At 32.3% G+C, this 27,702-nt stretch overlaps 1 protein-coding gene across 3 annotated transcripts in view; it reads right to left on the bottom strand.

Moving 5' to 3' along the window:
- LOC118187972 (uncharacterized) overlaps positions 1-27,702 on the bottom strand; it is a 737,440-nt gene that overhangs the window by 59,226 nt on the left and 650,512 nt on the right. For all 3 annotated transcript variants that reach the window (XM_085818560.1, XM_035358288.2, XM_035358289.2), the window contains 4 exons: positions 25,635-25,947; positions 23,198-23,419; positions 9,377-9,484; positions 7,014-7,115 (listed from right to left, as the gene is read on the bottom strand). In XM_085818560.1, coding sequence (XP_085674686.1) covers positions 7,014-7,115; positions 9,377-9,484; positions 23,198-23,419; positions 25,635-25,947 — 745 coding nt within the window. The remainder of the gene's footprint in view (positions 1-7,013; positions 7,116-9,376; positions 9,485-23,197; positions 23,420-25,634; positions 25,948-27,702) is intronic.

Here is a 27,702-nt window from a genome sequence, read left to right as displayed (position 1 = left end):
CGCGGTGCAAGTGATTTGCAGGACCGCCACAGCTTGTCGGCGGATGCGTCGATCCACGTGTGCTGACGTCACTTTGGCTGCACTTGCACCCACATTTCCCACCCACATCATGGTTGGAACAAGGAAATGTTGGAGATTCTTCCCACATTTCCTTGTTCCAACAATGTTCACCATAGCCGATGCACCGTGTTTGCATCCATTTAGGTATCAGCTTCGATTTGACGTAAGGACCATCCCGCCCTTCTCAGTCTGATCACCATACCCCTCGTAAAACCGTCTATCTGTCTGGAAATGCCTTCGTTGACGGCGGCCTGGCATTCTCTCCTATTACACGTATCCTCCGGGACAAAAACCAACTTTCTTTGATAATTCGTCTGGCAGAAATAAGGACACGAATATTGCCCATTCTGCACGTTCCTTCCCTTATATCTTACTTCACGTGCGTCAGAGAGCTGCGCATTTCACATCATTCGCATAACTCAGTGATGTGCGTCATTGAGTTATGCGAACGTGCGTCACTAAAATTTGCATAAATTTCTGACCACTACTTCTTGGTGTTGCATTTTCGATGTCGAACAGTGTATTTCGGTTGATAGAAGTAACATAATGGCAATGGTGGGAATCAGGAATGTAAAACAATCAATCTCCTTTACATAAAAAATCTGAAGTTTTCCTATACAGCATTTGTCAAACAAATCTATGAATGACAACAGAGATTTTTCAAAATAGCGAATAAAATATCATAGCACAACTGAACAGCGAAATATAATTTTATTTACTGGTTATCACAGCATTCACTTGGAAATAAAATACACATATTAAGAATTTTTAGTTTCCAAGTCTTTACAGTTTACACCATCTTGCTTTTATACATTGCTCAAAACAATTACGGTTCGATTTGAAAAACTCATATAATTAACTATTTCTTTAAAAATGAATAAAAGGTATTGAAGAGGAAGATTATCACAATAACAAGCTTAAAAATATCAAGGTTTTGTCTGTGATGTCGAGAGTTACATGTTTTGAGTAAGGACAGAAAATCGATCTTCAACATTCTTCATGTAGGGCAGTGGTCGGCAAACTTATTAGCCAAAGAGCCAAATATGAACATTACAACAATTTTTAAAAAATTGGGAGCCAAATCTGCTTGTTTAGTAAACTTTTATTACATTAAATAAAACTAAATTTAATATTTAATAAATATTTGTTAATGCGAACAATGCGCTTGCATCCTCTTGGAAAGTTTGAGTAAGTCAGGTTTGTGTATTGTTGTTTTCAATTTTAGGCATGATTCCAAGTTCTCATCAATAAGACGACTTCTGGGTTTACTCTTGATAAAGTTCATGCTTGAAAAAGATTGTTCGCATATATATGTAGAACAGAAAAGGGAAAGAACAGCAAACGCGAGCTTTTTCAGCTGATTTTAAGAGTCAGGAATACTATTCCAAGAGTTGAAAATGATCATGTCTTCCTTCTTCAGGTCATTCAAAGCAGACCACTTGTGTTGTGACCTAAGATCTCATTTTTCTTCTCCAATATTTACAATTCAACACAAAGACGTTAGAATTTAGAGCGCCATATCTCCTTGTTTTTTAAATCCAACAATTGTATTTCAAAGCTATTAATATCAATTTTAAAAGAAGAAAATTTCAACTCGATTTTCGTAGCATAAGAGGATTTTTTTGACAAATGTTAAATTTGCTCTGCTGTTTTTAAATTCCTGAAACCTGCTGAGAAATGCTTCTCTCATATTTAAAATTATTGTTTTAAAATGGTGTTTATCAATAGAGGAATTATTTTCTTGGCGATGCTTCAGCAGGCTCGGAAAGTGAAAAACAATGTTTCCCTTTTAAAAATCCTGTGCAAAAATGGATAATTTGTTTTCGAATGTTATTACTTCTTCTAACATCGAAAAAAATTAAGTTTCTTTTCCCTTTTAGTTTACGATTAAGCTGATTTAGATCAGACGTAACGTCTACCATGAAATAAAAGTTTTGGATCCACTGATCGTCTGTTAGTTCTGGATAGTGAACGCCTTTCTCAAGGAGAAATGCTTTAATTTCCGGAAAAACGGACGAAACGTTTTAAAACGTTCCTTCTTGATAACCAACGTACCTTGTTATGAAGCAGAAGATCAATGTACTCACTCTCCATTTCAAATAAAAATGATTTGAATTGGCGATGATTAAGAGATTTAGCTAAAATGGAGTTGATAATGGTAATCACTAATTCCATAACTTTACAAATTTCTTTCGGAAATGTTTGCACACAAAGCACTTCTTGGTGAATGATACAATAGTAAAAACAAGTATCTCGTTATTGATTTTTCTTTCAAAATAGCAACAACCCCTTTTCTTACGCCGGTCTTACTTTTTGCCCCATCTGTTGAAATCAACACAATTTTATCGAGGGGAATATGATGTTTATCCATACACTCAATTACAGCATTGGCGATATCTTCTCCACGCGTCTGACCTTTGAGTGGCAATAATCCTAAAAGTTCTTCTTTAGGGCCTGAATGTGACATAAATCTTACAAAAAGTGAAACTTGCGCTGTATCATTTATGTCACAAGACTCTTCAACTGCTATTGATAAAGCCGAAACCAATATCATATCTTCGATATGATGGATCGAAGATATGATGGATCTCTTGGCTTTTTACTCAAACAAAATATTATTCGAACACATTTTAATTGTTCTATCTTTAATGGTTTTGGAAGACAATGGTAACTCTTTAATTCTTTTCAGAAATCGTCTTTACTCTTAAAATCCCGAAATAGCTCTTCGGATGCATTTATAAAACAATTTTTTATGTATTCGTAGTCTATGTACGGTTTTCCTCTCTTAGCAATCTCTTGGCTGCAAACAAAACTTGCCATAAGTTGCTGGAAGATTGCAATTAGTTATTAAACACAGAAGTTGACGACTCTTCATTCTTCTGAAGTTCCTCAACTGCTTTCTTCTTTGCATCACCGGTAGGATATTTAGTGCTAAATGACGCACACTTTCTTGTAAAGTGTCTCTCTAAATTTGACTTGCGCGAATTTGCTATGCGCGAATTTCTCCTTATAAATAAGACATGACTTGCGCGAATTTGCTATGCGCGAATTTCTCCTTATAAATAAGACATTTGCTTGCTCTAAATTTGCTATGCGCGAATTTCTCCTTATAAATAAGACATGTCGAAAGTCCACTCAAGTTTTGAATAAACGCAAAATTCTCGGTCCACTCAACTTTAATTTCGCGGTTTTCATCTTCCATTTTTCTTTGCTTTTTTTTTGGTATTCATGTTAATTATTCCAAATATATTTTTAAAAATATTTCAAATATATTTTTTCTAAAGCCACCAGTACAAAATTATTATCATTATTAAATTTATGAAAATAAAAATTTAAAAAAAGTCTTTTTAAAAATACAATTTTACTAATATATGTAACTGCACTAAAAAAAATAATTTTTTCCATCATCAGAATAACAAACTTTAAATATGACCAAAAATGGAAGAAAACTTCCAACATTTGGACAAATAGAAGTTATCGAAAAATCGATTACAAATTTTGTACCGGAACCACGAACATACATAGCAGGTGTAATATAATCGTATAAAAATACATGTAAGATGTGCAGCTAGATTAAAAAATACAACAACTTTTTAATAAGACAGGACAACAGCAGACACGGTAGATAAGACAAAACTGTTCACACTGCAACTGCTGCTCTGTAATGCCAATTTTTACCTTCACTACTTTATAAAAAGCATGCACGAGCATGCCAGTAGCTTGTACATGGTTTATGTTTACGTTTACGAAAACTAATAAAATTAAACTCGATGTTCGTTAGGAATTTTTACAACAATATAAAATTCTAATTACCTACTTATCTTTTTACTCAAACAAAAAATTATACATGTTCTCGATTTATAGAAGAATTTTATTTTATCAAAATAAGATGTAATTTCTTTCTAACCAAGTTTTTTTTTTTTTAAATGAAAATATTATTGCGCCTTCCGTGGATATTTGTACCAGAGCCGCACTTAAGGAACCAAAGAGCCACATGCGGCTCTGGAGCCGCACTTTGCCGACCACTGATGTAGGGGAAGATTAGAAATAGATATTGTCATGCATTGAATGCTTCCTAGCAGTAAATACGATGTTCCAGCAACATAACGCAGCCGAATCGGTAGGCTAGAATGCTACAGGCAACGCGTTGTAAAGGAAGGTGAGGTGCCCTAAAAGGTATTTTTCCAGACCATGAAAATGTTTTCTGGAAACAGGAAATTCTAGGTAAAGCTTACGATAAAGTCACAGGAGTGCAAAAACACAAAATGAGGACATGTATTTAACACTAATAACCAGAAGAAACAGTAGTATGAACGCTAAACCTTTGCAACAACAGCTTTAGAGCTACTGGCATCAGCGTTTCAGTGAAACAGGTTCAAAACGGACACCCTTATGTTGATTTACATGGCCCAGTTTTCTATTATAGTTTGTGTTCCGTTAACAACAGATCATTGTGTTTCCCAAAGAAAATAGACACAACAGCACTTGGAATGAAGGTAAAATCAATACATTTGGAAAGAAAACTACACTCGAAATAATCCTGCATTTTTGAATGAAAAGAAGTGTTCAGTTTTCAGTTTGCAAGAAGCAAAATCAGGTAAATTGTATCTTGAATCAGGTAAAATGTATCTTGAATTTTCATAAAGAATATTTTGCTGAAAATCAGCTTTAAAATATTATATTTATGAATAGAATTTATAATTACATGTATTTAAAAGCTGGCTATAGTATTTCCGTATTGGTATATTTAAATATTGCAAGGAATATGAAATAATGAAATGTACATGATAAAATTTGAAATTCATCAGATTTAACATTTGAAATGGAAATTTTTCCAGATATATTTTGCGAACAGTTCATATCTTACAGTCATAATTCAAATCTGATTCATTGATGTATATAGCTCTATAATATAATCAGTATAGTCAATAAGTATAATCAGTAAATAAATTATATTAATCAATTATTAATTTATCCCAGTGCCAGATAAAAGTTGCAAAAGATAAAAGTTGAAACAGTTATTGCTGATACTGGCAAAATCAGATACTTTGCTAAGATTTAGTTATATTATGAATATCCAGGGCACTGACACATGGTAAAATTTATGCGCCGGCTTATTTTAAACCTGAGTAGAAAACAGAGAAACAGTGTCAATCTCAGTAGAAAACAGAGAGATTTTATCATTTTTAAGAAATATTTATTTTGCAGAGCAAAATTATTCGTTGAATTCAGTCCTTAAAATCTCCTCTGTTTTATTTTCATCTGTGCTTCAAATTTCTAAAAACAGATTCTTCACATAATATAAACGTTTAATACATTATCTAAAATATGCTCGGAAATAAGAATAAATATATTTAAAATAAGTCAACTTTATTAAACATTTTAAACAAACCTAAACAACTCTTGTGTAAACTTCGAAGCTTAAACCTTGCCTTTGTGTAACACTGAAGCCTAAAAGGAATACAGATTGCACTAAATTTAGTGCTACGGCAACGAAGAATAATTTCTTCCTGCTTGAATGTTATGCGGAGACAGCATACCAGATACGAAAAACGTGGTCGAACATCTTACGGATAGGATAGGGATAGGGAGATATACCACACAGGATGGGGAGAAAAATACCACAGCGGACCAGAACGGAGAATCTAAGCCTAGCATTCAGTCACTCTTTGATAACCTCATTGACTTCATACTTTATGGTACAAAATATAGTTTTCGGTCAGTGGAAACCATGCCACTTATTAAAATTCTTTAGATCTGAGAAATCAGTTTATTATTCATTTTTATGGTCAGTGTAAAACATGCACGTTTTTGCTTCCCGGGAAAAAATAGAAAGAAAACAAGAATAAAATTTAATTTTTTTCTATCTCCCTATTTAATAATTCCTTTTTCCAAGTGTGGTTTTCAATTCTCATAGCTTAACAACATTTATGGATCATGTATCAGTTCGCAGAACCTTTTCTCATCCGCAGTTTGCATCTAAAACTATATAACATGGTCTAGCTGCATTAAGCAATATAATTAACTAATCAAAACAACAAGTTAAAAGAAAAAATAATCAAAATTCACAATTTAAAGATAATTCTGAAGAAAAACAATTAAACACTTAGTAATGTAAACTAAGTAATATAAAATGTCAATTGAATCATTGGAGCCATATCACTAAGTAGAAACTAGTGGGAATCACCTGCCAACCAGTTCTTAATTTCCTCGAAGGTTTCAGTTCGAACTGGAACCAATGCTTAAGATTTTAAACGCATAAGCCAAATTTGGCTTTACACAACTGAGATCCACTGCCTTAGTTCAAATATTTGAATGTTTCAGATAACAAAGGCATGGATAATAAAGGCATATCTAAGCCGACATTTTCAAATTTGAAGACCCCGAAAATGTTTACTTTTAAATCGGATTATGTAATAAGACTGAGTGAAAAAAACCCCACTCAACATAACTTTTATAAATGCAGTCATCACCAAGGAGTTGCCAAGAAAAGTATAACTAGTCTTATTTTCTACCCTCGCCAGATATCTAAAATCTGAATAGTTAGTCTCCTTTTCTTAAACTGAAATCTTTCTCTACAGTGTATCGTTTCAGAAATTAAAGAAATGGTAATGAAGCATTTAGAGAATATTCCAAACGTTTAAATGTTTACGAAATGATTCAGAAACTTGAAGAATATGCTCTAAAATTTTAAAAGACACCACTTAAAAGCGAATATTTTTAATAATACCCTTCACTAAATTCGGAAGTTTCTCATTTTCGCAATTATTACAGAGTTTGATGCGGCAGTTGCAAGAAAATGCTAAAAGTATATTGGTCGACTAATAAATGGATGTTTCAAGAAACCCGCCAGCTTAATTATTCAGTTGTTCAACGAGGACCACGACAAAACATATGTTTGCAACATAAAACAGTAAGTGAAAGACGGTTGATATGGAGGTGAAAATACTTACCATACTGGCATTCGTTCCCGAAGAAACCTTTAGGACAAATGCAGGTGGCTGGAGGTTGGCATATTCCTCCATTTTTGCAATTTACTCTACATAAATGCTTCACTGAAATGGAACAACTGATTATTAAAAAGCACACAGAATGAAAACTAAATTCATGCGATAAATTTTGGAATAAATTTTAAATCTAAAGCTATATAATTTGTGCTGCAGTAATTTTATTAATAATCTTTTTACTATGGTAAAATAACAAAAATATTTTACTAAACATATTAGCTTGCATTTTTATTAAACATTAAAACATTGGTTTTAAATCCTTCAAGGTGGCATGTGCTTAGCTATGAACTGCCAGTTTCAAAAACCGCTGTTTTATTGTAAATTTAATATTTTGATTTTTCTTCAAGTTTTTAAAGAAGTTTACTTATTATTCTGAAAATTAAAAGATTTTTCATCAGAAGAAATTATTCTTGAATTTCAATGGACAATTTATATTTAAGATTTCAGACAACTAACATTTTTTCCTTTACACATCACAGTTTGTAAGGAATCTTATGTTATTTAACCACTTATTATAAATTCAGTTTACTATAATTTCATTTTTCTGTATTCCTCACCAGAACGAAAATTTGTAGAGAGCATCTAAACTAAGGCTTTTGGATTTGAGATAGAGTATTTCTGTCGTCGCGTACAAGCTATGTGGTTAGTTTCCCGTCAGCTCTAACTAAACTAAACTCAGTAGCGTAAACAGCCCTAATGGGCCAAGGCCTGCAGTGCCCCGATATCCGCTTTCTTGACCGTACCAAGTACCAAGTTCGCTTGGGGACTAAATACTAGGGGGTTCTGCGACAAGCTGACCACTTGTTCTGGGTATATGCTTACGCACCCCGAGGCCCACGGTCCCGTCAGCTCTAACAGTTGTAATTATTCGGCTTTGCGGTCTCTCGCTGCCAACACTTAAATTCTGATGCGCCGGTATAATTAATGAGCCAGCTCTTAGTATAGTATTTAATTGTGTACTCATTGACTAGTGTCCAACGTGTCATTTAAACTGGATTGTCCTATTTATTTGCATCATCATGAGTTGTGGTTACTTTAACCTTCTCAAGGCTTTATCTTTTTTTTTTTTTTTTTTTTTTTTTTTTGTCAATAGTCAAGCGTTGCATTCTTTGCTTCCCCATTGCAAAGGACACTTTAAATAATTCTGCGCAAATCCTCAGAACAGAATTTTTCTTTCTTGAACAAGCATATCTGTTAACACAAATAATATGCATTTCAAGAAAACATGTTTAAGAGGGAAGTTTCATGGATAATAAGCGAATGAAGAACTATACAAAAAATTAAAAAACGTGTTTGAAGAGCAAATTTAGCGAAATAATTATCAGACATAAATATCAAAGTGCCTAATTATTTCAAGTATCAATATACGAAAGCTTAAGAACTCTCCAGTTTCATTGCTGAACGTAAACTGGAACATCCTGCGATAAAGAAACTCTACTATCATCAGCATTACAGCTTCAAATTCGAATAGAGTCCAAACAAAGCAGGATGAAAAGTTTTTCTATAATTTGCAATTTTTTTATTTTTAGAAGAGTTTAAAGTTTTATAAATTATATAAAGCATGGAAGTTACGCACCTCAATTAATTAATTTCTGAAAATAAAATTTTATTTGGATATGTCCTTGTATTGATCGAATCTTAGAACTATTCAATTACTAAGTTTTGTTTAATTGGAATTTTGTTAGAATTTTTCATTTATTTACAGAAACTTAATAAACTATGTAATTACCATATTTATAACATTAGAAAAATCTTAATTTATTTTTCATGATTGTTACGTTAGGTACGCTACCATAGCATTTCTATTTAACCATTTATCTTTCAAACGAAAACTAAATACTGCTTTTGAAAAGCTTCTTCATACTTCTTGATAGCTTATACCTTTTTTATATACTTTTGTTTACATGTATCTGTGATAGGTATAATTCATACATCCACAAGTGATAATTTTTATAAGCATTCGCTCCGCTATGGTACGAAATAAGAAATAGTTCTAAATGCATACTTCACTACCTCGGTTACAAAATTATCACTTTCTCACCATTTAACAGGAAATTATTAATATTCATTTGCGTATAGAATAGATTATTAGGAGCTTAATTTCTCTCACATAAGAAATATAATCATTTTAATTTGTAAAACACTCGAACGTGATTTCTCTTTTGATAGTTTTCCGGTAAAATTTGTTATATTATTGTAACATTTCAAACGAAAACGTTGCATACAAACTAAATATATGGCCATCATATGAATCTGAATTTATCACACGCGGAGTTAGAATAAAAGAATGAATTACACATACCACTTACCGTACTGGCACAGGCTTCCGTAATATCCTCTTGCGCAATGACATATGTATGGAGGTTTGCAAGTTCCGCCGTTCATGCACTGCACTTTACATTCTGCTTTGATGGAAACTGTAATAAAACAACAATAGAAGACACATTTTTGCACACAATTGATAAAAACACTGCAGATACATGATAATAGTGGCATTTTCTAACACTTATGGAGAAAAACCACTTACTTAAAATATGAGTTTATACCTAACAGATTACTACCGACCGTAGTATATCACATACTGATCATATTCAAACTCATGCTCTAATTAGACTTAAAAGGTACATACGAGATTATGTTATCGGCCTTAGGATCACCTATACAGTGCATATAAATCCTATAGAAGCTTATACTTCCTAATTATTAGCTTCCGATAATATATTGAGCCAAGAGAAGATAATGAGCTCGTATTATTTGATAATAATATGCAAGTTGCTCAGTTGCATCAAGCATGCATAGTTATAGAACTAACAATTATCCGCCACTTACGATAATGCATAAATTCTATGACAGCGTTACTGAATATAATTTCTCTCAAACAAGGAAAACGCACTGGATCGCGTCCTTTCACATTTCAATACAGAGTAATATTTCCATTACTTTGGGATTACCATTATTTTGGGAGAAAATTCTGAGAATTATATGTCATGTTTTTAAGAGATTTATTTACGTTTACCATTTAATTTTTAGATTAAATTAGAATTTTGGGGATATAATACTTAATCAAAAGAACACCCGTATTTTTAAGAACCGCGCAGTTAAGATATATTGAATACGAAACTCTAACACTTTTAAAATACGATTAGATACAAATACAATAAAGTAAATATAAGAAAAAACGCAGTAGTGAGAAATATAAATTAATATAAGGGAAATATTTCGATGGATTAAAGAAAAACTTTCGTAAAAACGGATCAAAATAAAGAATGTCTCAAAAATTAAGGCTTTTTTTAGACTTATTTTGTAACATTGCAATGCATGTGGCGCCACATAAAGCACTAAACATGCCGTGCATGTCATTCACTTGTCTCGGAGAAGTGAGATGGTTAGCATGTATGCGCTGTGAAAGCGTACTAACAAATTAATAAAAATAACTACTGCATAAAGGTTAAAATCAAAAAAGAAGTTCCGACTTTGAAACTGAAACAAACAAGTTGTAAGGCTCTAACAGAGCATAATATTCGTGCAAAACATTGACTCTTAAGTTCCATCCCACAAATCTCAGATGATTCAATATCTGAAACCAAACGACCATGAGCAAAGTAATTTCGGTACAGTATTTCGGGCAAAACCAGGATTACTGATCAGTTCATTGAAAAGGTGTAGACATCAGATGAGGCCCATTTGCATTCCATCTGCTATCTGGCTTCGTCAATAATCAAACTTTCAGACGCTGAGCACTTCACAATTTGCAGTTAATACCCAAAGTTCCGTTGCACAGCCATAAAATGACTGCCAGGGTCTTTATCTGGCATCCTAGGCCCTTATTTACTTCGAAGACAGTGAAGGTAATCATGAATTCCAAACGTTATGTTTCTATGGTGAGTAAATTCCTTTCTCAACAAGTGAATCACTTTCCACACATTCTTGACAACACCTGGTAAACAACATCACGCACATCTCGAGAGTCAATGGTAGCACAGAGAATTTTGTTTGACAGCAAAACTGATTTCTCGCTTTATTGACATTTCCCAACGTCCAGACCTCTCGGTCTGCGATTCCTTTTTGTAGGGTCACCTCAAAAGAAAGATGTTGAAAAGTCGACCAAATAGAATTCAAAAGTCAGTTGAGGAAATGAAGACACGAATCATAGACGAAATTAACCAGATTCCTAAGAACATGTTAGGTCGAGCAATGGACGATGTTACTAGATGGCTTCAGGAATGTTTAGAAAAATACCGTAGCCACCTTACTGACGTCATCTTCGAGAAGAGGCCATCTCGAGAACGTGAGTAAATTAGTTTAGTAATGACATACTCTATACTATTTATAATCATGAATAGATCGGTAAATAAAAGAATAACTTCATCACCTTCTTTAGATTACCATTCCAACAGAAACTCGTATTTTTTATATAGCTGTAAGACAAATTGTAATATCCGCGAATAAAATTATTTTTAAAGTATTAGCTCTTGAATTATAAATATAATAAATCATTAATAAACAAACATTATTAATAAATAAACAGATGAAGTGTTTAAAAACCGTTGCAGTCACTTTTTCCTAAATTAAATACCTACGCTAATTCCGGATATATTTTTCACGCTGGGGAACTGGACTAAAAACAACTTTAGCAGTTGAGGGAAATGCTCTAATTAATTTATTAACGGATTTCAGTTCATTTTGCTTTACTATGTTTTCTTTTTATGACGCCATAAAACTCTGCACAACTCTGTGCTCATTTTAAGAATGTACATATTATAACCTAAAATGAGCGTGGATTACAGGCATTCCTTGATTATCGGAATTTTTCTAGAAAGTTTTAGATAGAGTCATGGCGCTTTAGTTAATTGGCTATATCTAGAGGCATTAAACAACACAGAATAGTTTAATTCGAAATGACATGAAAAATAAAAATTTAAAATTTAATGAAAACACAGAATTGCTTTCATTCTTTAGTTACGGTATTAATATTACAAGATAAAGTATAGTTCTAATGATTTATGTTCTTCAATCAGAAGAACGTATAGTAATATATTTATATTACACCTACCATTAAACTTTATAGTAGAGAAATTTATAACAAGCATTCTGATTTTAGTACTAATGGATCGTTCCTAGTTTTAACCGGATGCAAAATAATCGAAATTAAGGATGTCCTCCTAAAAATAATTTCAAATCTTTTCTTTAAAGTAAATTTAAAGTATCCAATGCATGTATTGCAATAAATACTATGTTAATGAGAAAACAGATTATAAGGTATTTTCTTCCTCCCTTCTGAATTCTTTCGTGGTATAGCTGGAATCACGTTCGACGCATATTCGGGAGGTCTGAAGTTAGAATCCCAGCGACGACATTGTACATTTTTCACGTTCATGCCTAGATTTAACCTAATGTTTCAACATGAAATAATTTCATAGTGAAAATTAATCTGGTGATTCGTCAGGATATTGAAGGAATACGACTTGAAGGAATTACACAAATTTTATGGAAAACCAGATGAAATAAAAAATACCTAAAATATAAACAGAAATTCTAAACGGATATCTGCCTCTTACATAAATAATGGTCCACCATAGGCAGAATGATAATGTTGCTAAACACTGGTAGTTCAGTTCGAGGTTTGAATTTAGCAAATGGGCTGGCTGCATGGGCGTTTCGTGGTTCTCATGTGTAACGTGTATACGAGCCCGTTTCCCTTAAAATTTCCTCCACGAAAGGCATCCCACCCCTTAGGCAGACAGCCCTCGAGGCTATGCCGTAATCACATAAACGAAACCATAAATAAGGAATTTAGAAAATGAAATTTTAGTTATTAGAAAAAAGATGTAAACTTCAATCTTAGTCCGAAGTTTGCTTTAAAAAACGTTTACAGCCGTTTACAGTGGAAGACGCCAAATCCCGCTTTGAGACTAATAGCCTATTTGGGCTGGACGGTGAAAAGCTAACTTTAATTAAAAAAAATATATTTTCTTGCTTTATTTTTTAACTTATGAGATGGCTTATTTCCGGATGTAAAAAGATCTGATGTGGACACCACATGACTTGTACAGCCTATTATATCATGCACATTTTTGCTGCATTTCATTGAAACTTATTTTTTCGAATTCTAGAGATATATTTCTCATTCAATTAATTCAGTTCTCACTTAGCGGCAAGGAAAAAATACATAAAAACTCAAAAATTCTTCATTAAAAATTGTAAAATAGAGAAAAACTTAAAACACCAGAGTTAAAAACAGTTTTTACAATTAAAATTAGAGTTTAAACTCATTAATACAAGACAGCAAGACAGATTTTTCGGTGCACAAAACGTTTGACCCCACTCGGCAAAAAGGCACTGAATTTGGTGCAGAAACTGATTTAATACACTATGTTATGTTACTAAGTTTCAAATATAAACAAATGGCGTCGGCGTTAGGCTTAGTGAAATTTAAATAACTTTTAAATTGTTGATAATTTTATAACTATTGTATGCGGACCAACTAAATGTAAAGGAAACATTAACCGGAAAGTAAAAACAATAAAATTTAATCTTTTTCAAAGCGAAAAATGCACAGTTTACCAACATATAAAAATAAAAAAAAAACTTAGCTTACCGAGGCGGGTAACAGTGTGGGTATATATATATATATATTAATCAATACTGTTTAGGAAATAAATTATTATATATATATATATATATATATAGTTTACATACTTTTCATGCTGCCGATTGCAAGCAAAAAGGAAGGTGCAAATCTACATGTTATAGCAGTCCTATACACAAAATTTCAACGTCCAGAGATTATACCCGTTTTTGAGTTATGCGAGATACATACATACGTACGTACGTACGCGAAAAAATCTCTTCTGAATTCATTTTAAATCCATTTCACAATCCATTTTGGGAAAAGCAGCCCGTTATTCTGTCCGCACGTACAGATGTCACGCAAAAACTTTCTTCAAATGGAATCGAGAGCTATCAAAATAGATTTTTTGTTGAAATACGATACTTTTTCGCTATTAATAGTTCTTTTCCTTCGTACAAGGAAGTAAAAATGGAAAGAATTACTTTCGTTACGTAAGAAAAGGAACTTTTATTTAAATATTAATATATTATTATATTGTATTTACACATGAGCATAATATAATAATATAGTACATTGCTTACATGATGCTTACTGCCAGCTTACATGATTTCCTATTTGAAGCAGTTATTGAAGCAAATAAAATTCAGCCATCCGGGGTGGATTAAGAAAAACCATTCTGGCACTCGATATGAAAGAATCATTTATTAATCATTTTATTACTTTTTTGAATTGCTAAAACATTGCGATGAAAGCAATGTTTTAGCAATTCAAAAAAGTGCTAATGGAAAGAAACGAAAGGTTTACCAACAGAGGAGTCAAAAATAAACGTTTAATGTAAATATTAAAAAATTACTTTTCAAATATCAGAAATTTATTTAAAATATTTAGAAAGTTAAAAACTATAAATATCACAAGATCAAAAAGAAAATACAAACTAATCTTCGCATAAAAATTTTAATTTAATACGTGATACACTTTTCAGAAAAAGATCTCTCAAAAATTCAAGATATATAAAAAAATTTGCCTAAACATGCCAAAGCCAAACGGTAGCGGAAAATGCTACAGCGCATTATTTTATCGTAACGTAACGCTGTACGGAGATTCGCTCGCTAATTTAATAAAGATTAGATTGGATTATTTAATTATGGCAAAGCACACCAGGGCTATCTGCCTAAAGGGAGGGATGCCTTCCTGGAGGACTTTCTAAGGGAAACTGGCTCGTATACACGTTACACATGGGGAAAACCACGTAAACGCCCAGGCAGCCAGCCCGTTCTCGGGATTCGAACCTCGGACCAAACTACCAGTGTTCAGCGTCTTTACCGCTCGGCCGCTGGTGAGCCATATAATTTAATAAAGAAAAATATTATTACGTTGAGACGTAGTTGTGCCTTTATTTTAAAGATAGCCTGAGCGTGAGGCTTGCAACAAATATGTCCCTCAAAAGGCAATACTTTCATTTTTTAGGCACATGAATGCGTGAGCTAAACCAATAAACACCTTTAAGAGGAATAAAAGTATTTAATAAACCACAAATTTTAAACCATAATTGACGACTTCGAAGAAACCAATACTATGACGATGATGAAATAGATGAAATGATTACACAAAAAACATATATTGCCTTGAATAATGAATTAGACTTCAGCTTCAATATCGAATCAGCAAGTTAAATAATGAATTAGACTTCAGCATCTGAGTTCATATTTATTACATTTTTTAAAAATCAAATATAAGAACGTCATTCGTTTTCTTGTTCAATAGCAAAATTTTCGGTAAATATAAAGTTAAAAACATATAGTTTAAAAAGATTACAAACTATCAAATATGGCTTCAGCTATACAATGCTTTCAATATATGTATAATATCAGTGTGGTGTTCTATCATAACATTCTTAGGAATAACGAAACATTACATTAAGAGTTGACAGTAAAATTAATATGAATTAGCGTATGAATGAATATTATATAAGAACTAAATTATCTAAAAGTAGCAGCTTCGCTGCCAGCCTTCGTCTGGCTTTTAATGTACCGGGAATATGGCTGAAGGGAACACCAAACGTTAAACTTAAAAACTGCGTAGAATTTTACTCTGCAGAACAACTTTATAAAAAAAGTTATTACGTATAACAAAATTACAATGAAATAAGCAATATCCCTTAAAACAAATATTATTTATCCTAATAAATAAATGAACCAACTTCCCTTTGCAAAATCTTACGAACTCAAATGATATAAAGGAGGTTAAGAACTTTGTTTTCTAAAAAAATCACTCAAAGCTTTTCAATATCTTAAACACAGTGAAATGAGCAATAAATAACATAAAAGAATACAAAAAAAAAAAAAAAAAATTCTGAAAAGCAAAGTACAATTAATGATATTTTATCTTATATTTTCAAGAGAAAAAAATTACAATGAAATAAGTTATATCTCTTAATACAAATATTAATTATCCTAATAAAAAATTAACCAACTTTCCGTTGAAAAAAAAATCATGCAAAACTTTTTGATATCTTACAAACAGTGAAATAAGCAAAAAATAACATGAAAGCAACTCAAAAAACATAAAATTCCGAGCAGAATTTTACTCTGCAGAACAACTTTATAAAAAAAATCAATAAAAATGTATCAATTATTGATCATTGAACGGGAGTTGGGTTGTTCCCCTTGAAAAGTCAACTAATTTCCGATCAATGACAATAATTACATGTTTTAATTTTTACTTTTACAATTGTAATATTATTCTTCGTGATGATTTAACTCCAGTCCCCGTTAAAACATTATTAACATTTTGCTTTCAAATTACTTCAAAACATCTTTCAAAATATAACTTACCAGTATGGATGCACACTTTTAAAATAATTCTACTTTAATTAAACTTAGGAGATAATATAATCAATTAATCAATACTGTTTAGGAAATAAATTATTATTAACTAACTTTGCAGCAATTGCGCAAGTAATAATAACTTGTATTCGCACTAAATGGATTTAAGTTCATACAACATTATATATACTCGTATATATATATATATTTCCCTTACCAAAGCTGGCATTAGCCTTACCTATTTTTAGATTTTTTGAATTAGATAATGATTTTTATACCTAAAGCTACGGACGGTTTAAGAAGGATGACTAATTCAGAGAATCTATTGTAAAAATGTACAGATAATTCTTGTTTATTCATTCTCTTTTCTCCAAAAAAACTTTTGGCACTTTAATCTTAAATACTATTGTGTACATAATTTTAAATTTCTGTAATGGCCAATTTTACTGCTTTTATTAACAAATCGGGCTTTTTTCATTTTTCATAGTAGCTTGATCGCCCGCTAGCTTGAAGAATTACGACTTTTTTAACAAATGACTGTTTTTTCCTTTTTCTCTTGCTTTAATGGCCAAGTTTTTATAGTTTTAGCTGAATTAGCCATTTTCACTTCGAAAAATTTTTTTCCATCCTACTACAAGCCAAGCGCCATTTTTGAGATCTTTACACGGTTTCCGAGGTTTCCGGCCCCCTTCGATAATAGGAGACGAGTTGCAGATAACGAAAATCTCTTCGCACTGGCTAAATGCCCACAGCACTTCGCTCCCCCTACGTACGTCATCCAAATGAAAGACACAGAAGTATAGCAGCTATTTTTCAACAAGTTTTAAGAGGGACAGCTTTGCATCGCCAAAGGTCAGTTTTTGTTTCTTTTGTTACAACTTTTTCTTGGTCTTAGCAAGACCCACTTAGTTTGTTCTCTTCTTAATTTTTGTTTTATTTTATATTAATTACAGGTTTTCTAAAATCTATTATTTAAAAATTAAATTGTTAATCTTTAAGCTTGCAGGCCCAGCCCGTATGTTTTTGTATTTTTAGGACTAATAGCTCACCGCTATTTATTTTCGTTTTTGATTTTAATTTGAATTTTAGTCTAGATTTAGGAAGTTTAGGTTTTGATTAACATTTTTTAACACCTTAATGTGTCATTCTGTGCGGACGCGTCGGGAAATTGGAACAGAGAATTGAGACTATTAAAATTTCCGGGACACTTTGTCTAGATTTAAAAAAAAAAAAAAAAAAAAAAAAAAAAAAAAAAAATTAGCGAAAAAGTTTTAATTGTCTGTTTCGGCGAAACGCGTAATGGGGTTGGCTTGATTCGACGTTCAAATAAATGAAATTTCCCTTGAAAAGCCTATTTGGAAGTCGAATTGGGCTAATTTACCATTTTCCGCTTACTTTTTAACTTTTTCTGTTTTTTAATATTTTTTAATGTTTTGCATGTCTAATGATTTGATTTTCATGTGTATTAATTTTTTTGAAAACGTGTTGAACCTTTTGGAGCAGCAGCTGTTGGTAACTTTTAGGCGAGCTTACTACAATTTTTATATTTTACTTATTTTGCAGCATATTGCGCAGGATGTTTTCTAGACCAAAATTGGTTTTTTTAAAAATTGTTATTACTGCTTTGCTTGATAAATTATATATATATATATATATATAAATGTAGTAAGCTCGCTTAAAAGTTACCAAGAGCTGTTGCTCCAAAAAGTTCAACACGTTTTAAAAAATTAATACACATGAAATCATTGATTTTCATATGTATTAATTTTTTAAAACGTGTTGAACTTTTTGGAGCAACAGCTCTTGGTAACTTTTAAGCGAGCTTACTACATTTTTATATTTTACTTATTTTGCAGCATATTGCGCAAGATGTTTTCTAGACCAAAACTAGTTTTTCAAAATTGTAATTACTATCTTGCTTGATATATTATATATATATATATAAATGACAATGAAATATGCCAATCTCTTAAAAACAGTGACATGAAAATGAAACAATGAAGACAATGAAAAATTGTTGCCAAACCCATATTTCTAAAAGAATGAAACTATTCAAAATGATGCGATTTCATCAAAAATCTATCAACAACCATAAGACAGGAAAATTGTTGGCAAAATAATTTGTAAAGATGTGAGAAGTGTACTCGGAAGCTTCATTTAAAAAAAAAATTTAAAATACAAAATATTATCATTTTCCAAAATTCTTTTTTTATAAGCAGTCGCAAGGATGAAAGTTTAACGTGTCCAAAAATCAAAGAAAAATAAATTGTACATTTTTATAAATAAACTTTTTTAGAAAAAATCCCGCTGAAAAGGCGTTAAGCTCCCTTTGTTAAATAAATTCGTATTTAATCGGTTTATTGAAACACGAAATTTATTTTAAGTTCGTAAAATAGCTAAGTGCATACCTACGTTTCATGATGATGTGAAAATGGAGTGTGCAGAGTAAAATCTCGCTTTCCTATAGCCCATTATGTCTGAACATGACGCGATTTCGTCACAAAACATAAAATAAAAAAAAAATTATAATTCAAATTTCGAAAAAACCGCTTCGAGGTGCTCTGGTTCTTGTCTAGATGCATGTCTGTACCAAATTTCGTAGCCGTGGGTCTATTAGCTTACGCGCAGCGCGAACGAAAGACACACACACACAGACCGACTCTTTCTTTTATTATATGTACAATAATATATACATAACAGTGTTTCCTTAAAATTAAAAATATCCTTATCAAAAACAGGAGTTACATGCAGAAAGCGCCATCAGCTGCAAAAATAACAAAAATCAGCATGACGAGACAATGCACAAAATTTAGTTCTTCCCTCTTCGTGCTAGACATATTCTCTGTTAGTCTGTCAAGGATTCTTTTTTTTTTCAATAATACTTTTATTAATTTTTATGGCATCATCAAAACTTATCTATGCAAATTTTCTCTGGAGCTCGTGCGTTACATTTTCCATTTCATTTCAGTAAAGTAATGTTCGTATTTGATAACAAAGCATGGGATGAAGAAATGCAGCAGCAGAATTTTGTGAATACATATGCAAGAAATTTAATTTAAAACTTGAATCCCATCTCTCAATACTATTAAATCTTTCCTGAGCAGATGCAAATTAACCAAGAACTTTCTATTCTCTGTTTTTTCGAACATTCTACATCGCATTTTCCATGGTAAAATAGTATTATGAAAGTTTTAAAATAAATTAATAAATAAATAAAATAAAAAGTAGAAAAAGGTCTTGAATTGATTTCCATATAAATTGCAATAACTGTGCCGATTAGTTAGCTTCTCCAATGTGCGGGACTTTTCTTATAAGAGTATACTAAAGACATTTGGTTGTCAAGCTAGTTCCTAAAATTCCTTTATAACATGATTTTTAAGCTGATTATATGTTGTGCAATTTGCGTATTTGCTTTTAACAAAGGCACACAGCTTTAAATTTACTGCCTGATTATTTTAAATTCAATATTCTTGTTACCATAAATAATAACGTAAGATAGTAAAAATTAAATATTCCAAAATTTCACATTCGGTTTGTTTTATTTTAAATATGGCAAAGCATCTGGGAGCTATTTGTCTAAGGGCGGAAGTCCTCGTGTCTAAGGGCTGAAGTCCTCTTTAAGGAAACTGGCTAGTAACGTCGCCGATTTCGCATTCGCTCTTTTTATTATATTTTAAGTTTCAACGGTTTTTGTAGTCAGATCGTGATATTTTTCCCCTTAAGCTTAATTTTAAGCGTTTGTGGGATTTGCCAGCAAGGAAGAAACTGTGGTACAATTTATGAAGGAATGTATAATTATGATGCAAAATCGTTAAAAAGTACAAGACGCGATACTTTTGGTAGATAGACGGTGTACCCCAAGTTTGCTTAATTCCAAGTCTCTACAGTTCTCTGATTCTCTTTAAAAGAAAACAGATCGTTGTGTACTTGGGGAGAGAACAAAATATTACAGAAAGATTTGGAAAAAATAAAAGAGTTTTTTTAATGTATCATGTGATCCTTATTTAATAATCAAATTTATGTCTTATGTATCAACATATCAATAGAAAACATGCTAAAGTATGTTTTCTATTGATATGTTGATAATGTTTGCCGACTTGCGATAAATATCAATAGTTTCGGAATCTTTACAAAACAAATGTCGTAAACCACCTACTTGTATTGGATAAGTAACTTTTCATCTGTAAAATATTTATAAATTGTGCTAGCGTAGTTACGTTAATACGTAAGTACAATATTTTGATTTTAAAACAATAACTACTTTTATATAAATAATTTTTCATTTGCTATGTAGAAGGTAAAATTTACGAATAACTTGATAAGGCGTAAAATATTTGAAATGCGTTATTCAAATCATAAACGAGTATGAGAAACCCGTTGAAAGAAAATAAAGAATCAACATGTAGCCTCAAAGAGAACTTGCTATAAAATTGTCTGAATTGCTTCGATATACAGGGAAGAGAATACCAGAGCGAGTAATTGGAACATCTGGTGGCGACTAATATTATATTATTTACTAGATATAAGGATATTCAATAGAATCGGAACAGATATATCAAGTGGACACTAACATTGCAGTGGATCGATATGTCTCAATATCAGGACATACAATAACAAACAAATAGTACATTGCTATTTTCATAGTTTCGGATTAATAAAGTTCCTTATTTGAAAAGTACATTAGAATTTTAACATAATTATTTTAATATTATTAGTTGATTTTGGTTCTTATTTTTACACAGAGGGGGTGGGGAAATAATTTTGTTTATATGTTTCAGTGATGATTTGGAACTTAGGAAGAAAGAATCGGAAATTCATGAAGTAATTTAGTAAAATATTACCAGAAATTTTTGTTAAAGATTTGAAAAAAATATGAATTATACTAGGAAATTTACAATGACATAAAATTATTGATATTTGTGAAGTAATCGGCATCCACCCTTACAGCGCCACTTATTTGGTGCTTTTTGAGAATGAAATATTTTTCTATTTTAGTTGATGGATTTTTTGGCGCATTTAATAATCCACTAATCGCATCATACAAATTGCTGTTCTACGCAGTTAGTTTATCGTACCTTGATATTCTTCGATAAGCAGTTAAGTGATCACTGATACACTCGCAACCGTCTGGCAAACCAGAAACGTGTATGTACACTACTCATGACTACTTCTCCCCTGATAGCACGATTTGATAATAATTTGTTGACTGCACAAAGTTCACTACATTTGAACTTAATAATTATATTTAGATTGGAAAGACAAATTATTATCCCCCTATTCAATAGTACGTTGCTGCACGTTTTGCCCGGATAACAGCTGCAATACGGCAGGGAACGGATTTATTGAAGTGATAAGAGCGCGATTGTTTATTGTCCTCCAGTTACCTTGCAGTTTCTGCCGTAAATCCACCACAGCATGCTGATCAGTCCAAAATGTTAAGAAACCTTTGTAAGTCATCTCGCAGATGATCAAGATGATTCGTAGCTAGACAACCTTTATGCAAGATGAATAAGCCCATTGTTCTGTACGAACAAAAAACGCATGAAGGGGTGTGAATGATCAGCCTGCAGTTAAACATAGCATAAAGTGTCTATCCAGCGTGATGAAAGAACCCAATGAAGGCCACGAGATAGTTCCATTCCCCCCCCAATGGTGGTACAACACCTGGCTGATATGAAAATTGGAGTATTTTCGTGCGATTTATAGCCCCTGGGAACTCTGCCATCCTCACATTGATTGGAATTTCAGAGCAGTTGGCAAGTTTTCATTCTTTTACCGTGCAGTGGCGATGTGATTTGGCAAAATGAAGTTGCGTCAATCTATGTCTTCTTCTTAGCAGTGAAGCTCGAGATGGCCATCGGCTGTTATAACCGAATTGCGCCAGTTGCCGACGTACAATCCTTGTACAGACGCTGGAGAAAACACCTCCATTGAAATCAGTCATAATCTCACGTAGGGTTTCCTCTAAAATATGGTACAACAGAGCATACAAGCATATCGCACATAACTGGCCAGTTTACGCTGATATTTTCCACGATTTCCACCGGTTTTTTCACCTTTGAGTTACCGTTAGTAAGTACACCAGTGCCACGGTATGATGCGAGACGCCCAGCAATTCAGCAGTTGCTGATATCGAACATCCGTCCTTGTTTGATCTCTAACAAATTGTTAGCGATGAAACAAGGAAGTTCGCTGCTCTTAACCATTTTATCCATGATAATAATCTTTGATGTAGGTATCAAAACTCTGATATTTCTAAATTACTCTGACCTATGACAAATTAGCAGTTCGCAAGTCACTGGTTCACACTGTGCTTATTTACATGGACGCATCTCAGATGTGTAAAGCAACTTAGTTATCTTTGCAATTTATAATTTGCCTTTTATATAGGATATCATTTCTGGGCGTTGCTTGACTTATGTTTCGGGAGGATGAATCTATATTTGAATTTTTTAATAACCCACGAACAAAAATAAAAATTACAATCAGTCGTTTAGCTGCATTTAAATAACTTCAAAGTACTTGAAATTTTGCTCAGCGTTTGGCAAATGATACATCGAGAATTTTTAATAAAATGACAATACACTTTTAATAAAATTTGATGCAATCTAGGCTAAATTTCATGATTTGGAATGATGTAAAATGATGTGGCATACATTTAAAGCCTATATAACTACATACTTTGGATAATTAAGGTAACATATCAATTAAACAGCACGAAATTTAAAAACTACCTGATGTATTATTCATAGCTGGCAGGAAGCTACGCATCGCTGTTGTTGAAGTGGTGGACGTTGGGCATAACCTAACAAAACAAGCTTCGGTTTCTGATCTTCTGGAACTTAATTTGGCACAACTATCCAAATTACGGCCATTGTCCAGACAGTAAGATGTTCGGGTCCGCCTTCCCCAGTTACAGGTACTGCTGCAAGGGGACCATTCAGACCAAGCTAGAACTGAAAGCACACTATACTTTTTAATAAAAGAGATATTTTAATGTATTATGGTACATTATATTGTAACATATTTTTTAATATAAAAATAGGAAAGATTCGGCAGACATAAGCAGTAAGAAAGTAAGTTCCAATTAAAAATCAGCAATTAATTTTGAAGTACCACACATTGTATGATGACAAAAATGAAGAAAAAGTAAAAATTATGAAAGACAATGGTAAGTTTAAATATAGTGAAAATAAACGTCAACATGAAACCTATATTTCTCGAACATGCACCTATTTATGTATGCAAAGAAGGAAATTAACATTCACAATCTTGAAAACTATTATCAACTGATTTTTATAAACCACAAAAGAAAACGAATGCGCAATGACATATCAGTGTACACTAACAATAATGTCAAATATTAAGTCAATGTATAAATAAATGATAATGCACATGAAAATGAGCATTACATTTTATTACAAACTGCATGTAGTTACTGTTGTTATCAGAATAGTAGAATGGATTCAAACAGATATTAGTTAAATATGACTGTTAGTGATACAACTCGTTATTTTTTTATTTCTGAGAACAATTGCTCATTTTCTAAATTAAGTCATAATTTTAACCCTGCGTTTTGTTAACATATTATCAAGATATTTCTGTTTTAAGCATTTCCACAATCTCATTCTAAGGTAGATAAATATATGATAATAAATACATAATTTTTACGAAGAAAGAGGAAACAGACAATTCTCGTTTCGCTATCGAATGCATGCACAACAACGTTCCTAGAAAAAGAAAAACGGAATATCTAGAAAATTAATAGAAGCTACTTTCGTAAAACGACTCTACAGGAAATGGGAGTGACAGAACGGATGTATAAAATCATACAAACCTGTTGCAAATTGATGTTTTACATAGTTACATACATGTAGAATGATGCTTAAAATAGCACAGCTATGTAAAGTACAGATATAATTTCCGAATTCAGAGAAGATATATCTAAGCATAATTCAAGTTTTTTACTCTTTTGAAACATTTACGAAGCTGAGAATAGTCTTTGCGATTTCAGCAAAACTCGATCTTTTAAGAGATCAGAGCCAAGCATTGAAATGAACTGAAAGCTGGATGAAGGCCATTGGCATGATTCCTTAAGATTAACGGAAACAGCTGTTCAGATCTCAATACTTGACTGACCATTTTATAAAGTTCTTCGCAATGTTTTAATTTATAGGGGAGTCAATAAAGAAGGAAATCGTTTGTGACTTGTAAACTTTATTGTCCTCGCACAGCTGCTTAATAATTTACCAGAAATATCTGTAAGTCCAAGTTCGCAATGACCTGGAAAAATAATTTTCCTCTAGTACCATATCAGTTACATAAAAATGAACTAAATATATTATTATAAAAAGTAATCAAGACATTTATTACCTTACTATTACATTGTTTTGTAAAATAAGGGGTATGTTTTTATAGGGCTATAATAAAGATTTCGACAAAGTAAGGTTACATTAGACATAATGATGTCTAATTCTTTCATTACATTTCTTTTTAATCTTTCTATTTAAAAATAGATTAATGATTTTTATAAATATTAAAGAGAGAATATATGTTTTCGTTGAATTTTTCTAAAATTTGACTCAGCACTCCTTGTTGTCTCTGTAGTATTTAAAATATTCATTCTAAGCTTGCCAATAGAAAAATATTGAATTTTTTCATATCAAAATGTATCAGAGTTTGCATTTTTTTGCTAGGAATATTATAATGTGAAATTTTGAATTCAAAATGAATAGCAACGGGATTGGGTTTTCTGGCTCAGATTTGTTTCTGTGGAAATGAAAATGGATCACAAATCGCAGTCCAATGAAATAAAATTTTGCATTACAAATTATTTAGTATAATGTAGCAAGGTTTTGAAAATAAATGTAAAATGAAATTCAAAACATAATATATATTATTACTGTTTTTTGCACAGGGTTGAATGGATTTGGAAACTTCATCTTAGGATGCATAGGGATTAATAGATTTTATTTTAGTGAGAAATTCGATTTGTTTTCGAATTTCCTAATAATTCGATATATGTTTTCAGCTGACAAATTTATTTATGTATATCAAAGTTATTTATGTTAAATGAGATAATTATGTAGGAAAAACGTAAAGCAAAAATATTCATAAATTAAAAATAATTTATTCATTTGTTCGATACCATTGTTAAAAATGTGGTCTCACCGAATTCTTCTCCGGCACCCGACCCTTCAAACTGATCATCATCCGTCTCAGCATCTTCATCAGGAGGACCATACTCAAAATCTTTCTTGTAGTCCGGTTTAGTTGTTTGGATGTTCTTACGATCATCAACAAGATCGTTTTCCTGTGTACCATATTCAATATCTTCGTTATCTTCATCTGTACTGTCATCTTCTCTATCTTCTTTTTGATCATAATCATCATCAACATCAATGTCATCACTATCATCGTCATCCTCATCCTTGTCATTCTTTTCATCATCCTCATTTATCGACACTTCCTCTTTCAAAGGAATCTAAAAGTTTTCAAAGCACATTTCCATATTTTAATAGATATCTAAATTCGCTTAACTTAGAAATACATGATGTGGAGTATTAATTTAAGAATGAAGATAAGATATAATATTTGAAATACTACGAATTTTAAATCAAAAAAATCATTTTCTGGAGATTGACCTTTCCATCAACATAAAACTTACAGCAAAGAAATGACAGACAGATACAACAATTCTGTTTCAGTAATATTAAAATCTAATTTTATTCAGACAAAATAGCTTAAATTTTTTTAAATCCAATTAATAACATAGCGGGAGATTAGACAGTACACCCACCTTTCTATAACATGCGTATAATAACTTGATCCTATGATAAAGCAAGCTAAATTTTGTTTAATAAATGTGCTAAACTAATAATGTAAATATAAATTTTTTTAATTTAATTGATCTTTATCAATTTCTAAATTTAATCTAAGAACGATCTAACAAAAATAATCATTGTTTTTAAGTTTGTAACACATTTATGAAAGTACCAGAATACGAATGAATTCGAAATTCTTCCCTAAATGGGCAGCAGAATTAAAAATTAGGTTATCTGTATACGAGAAAGCACACGAGGGTTCTCTGCTCAAGAGGAAGAATGCCTTTGTTGAGGACTTTCTAAGAGAAAGACTACATGAAGAAAACCATGAAATTACTATTACGCTGTACATATATAGCGAAATTGCTATGACGTTATACATGAAAAAGAACCACGAAATTACTGGCGTAACAAGCCTGTTCACCGGATTTGAACTGTATCGAACTAATAGTATTCAGAGATATAAACCACTCTGCCTCTGTTGGCCGTAAGTTCGATTGAAACATAGCTTAATAACCATCTCGAACTTCATCCTGTTTCCAAGACAAAAAACTTTGAAAATATACAGACATTTTAGCAATAAGAACTTCCTTTGCAATGAATGCACCGCAAGGCTGCCATTATACACAACTTATACGGGGGAATGACGTAATTTATTGTGTCGGTTGTATATACAACCCCCTCGCTCCAGAAAGTTCTGTGAATGACTTCATAATGCTCATGGTCATAAGAGTGTGTATGCCAAGCGGCGGCGCTGCGAGTGCGTTTATCGTGCGGAAACAGCTCATTGTAGAATGAAGGTAATGTGCCTGCTGTCAAAACTCAAAGTTGATCATCGAACTAATATGCTGTTCTGTTTCAAACTTGGGAAATCAGCGAAAATGAATCGTGCTGATAACAGATTACTATGAACTTGCTGTTACCTTGAATTGCACATATAAGTGGTTTTAACGCTTCTGAGAAGGGCGGGACACCATTGAGGCTCCCCCGTCGAAGTAGTCAGCCTGCTTGTGCATGCATTCCGGACAATGTACAAAATGTGAAGGAACCTTTGGCCCAGGATAGTGCCTTGACGAGATCTCTTTAATAACCACAGGTCACATACACCGATCTTCCGAAGTAACTTTATAAATTCTGATACAAGTTTTAATATATCACATAGATTTTTGGCTGGTCCTAGTGAGAATAGAATGCTCCACCAACTGAGTACAAATGCTGGTAGTGATATAACAGGCAGTACAGCAACTCAGCTGGTGGTAAGTAAATAACTAAGGAAGCAACCCTCTTTGGGGAAACGCAAAGCTTTGCTTCCGACTCGTGCCCCAGACTTTGACTCCAAAACAAATGCGATTTCGGTTTGACGCCTGTGGAGATCTCGCCGACATGGCTGATCGAAACCCAAATTTCCTGAAAGA

Source organism: Stegodyphus dumicola, chromosome 6 (assembly GCF_044657685.1).
Source record: "Stegodyphus dumicola isolate Sdum_Otavi_A_Nest chromosome 6, ASM4465768v1".
In the NCBI taxonomy this organism is placed as follows: domain Eukaryota; kingdom Metazoa; phylum Arthropoda; class Arachnida; order Araneae; family Eresidae; genus Stegodyphus; species Stegodyphus dumicola.
Note: the sequence above shows the minus strand (reverse complement) of the source record. Positions and strands in the feature narration are given on the sequence as shown.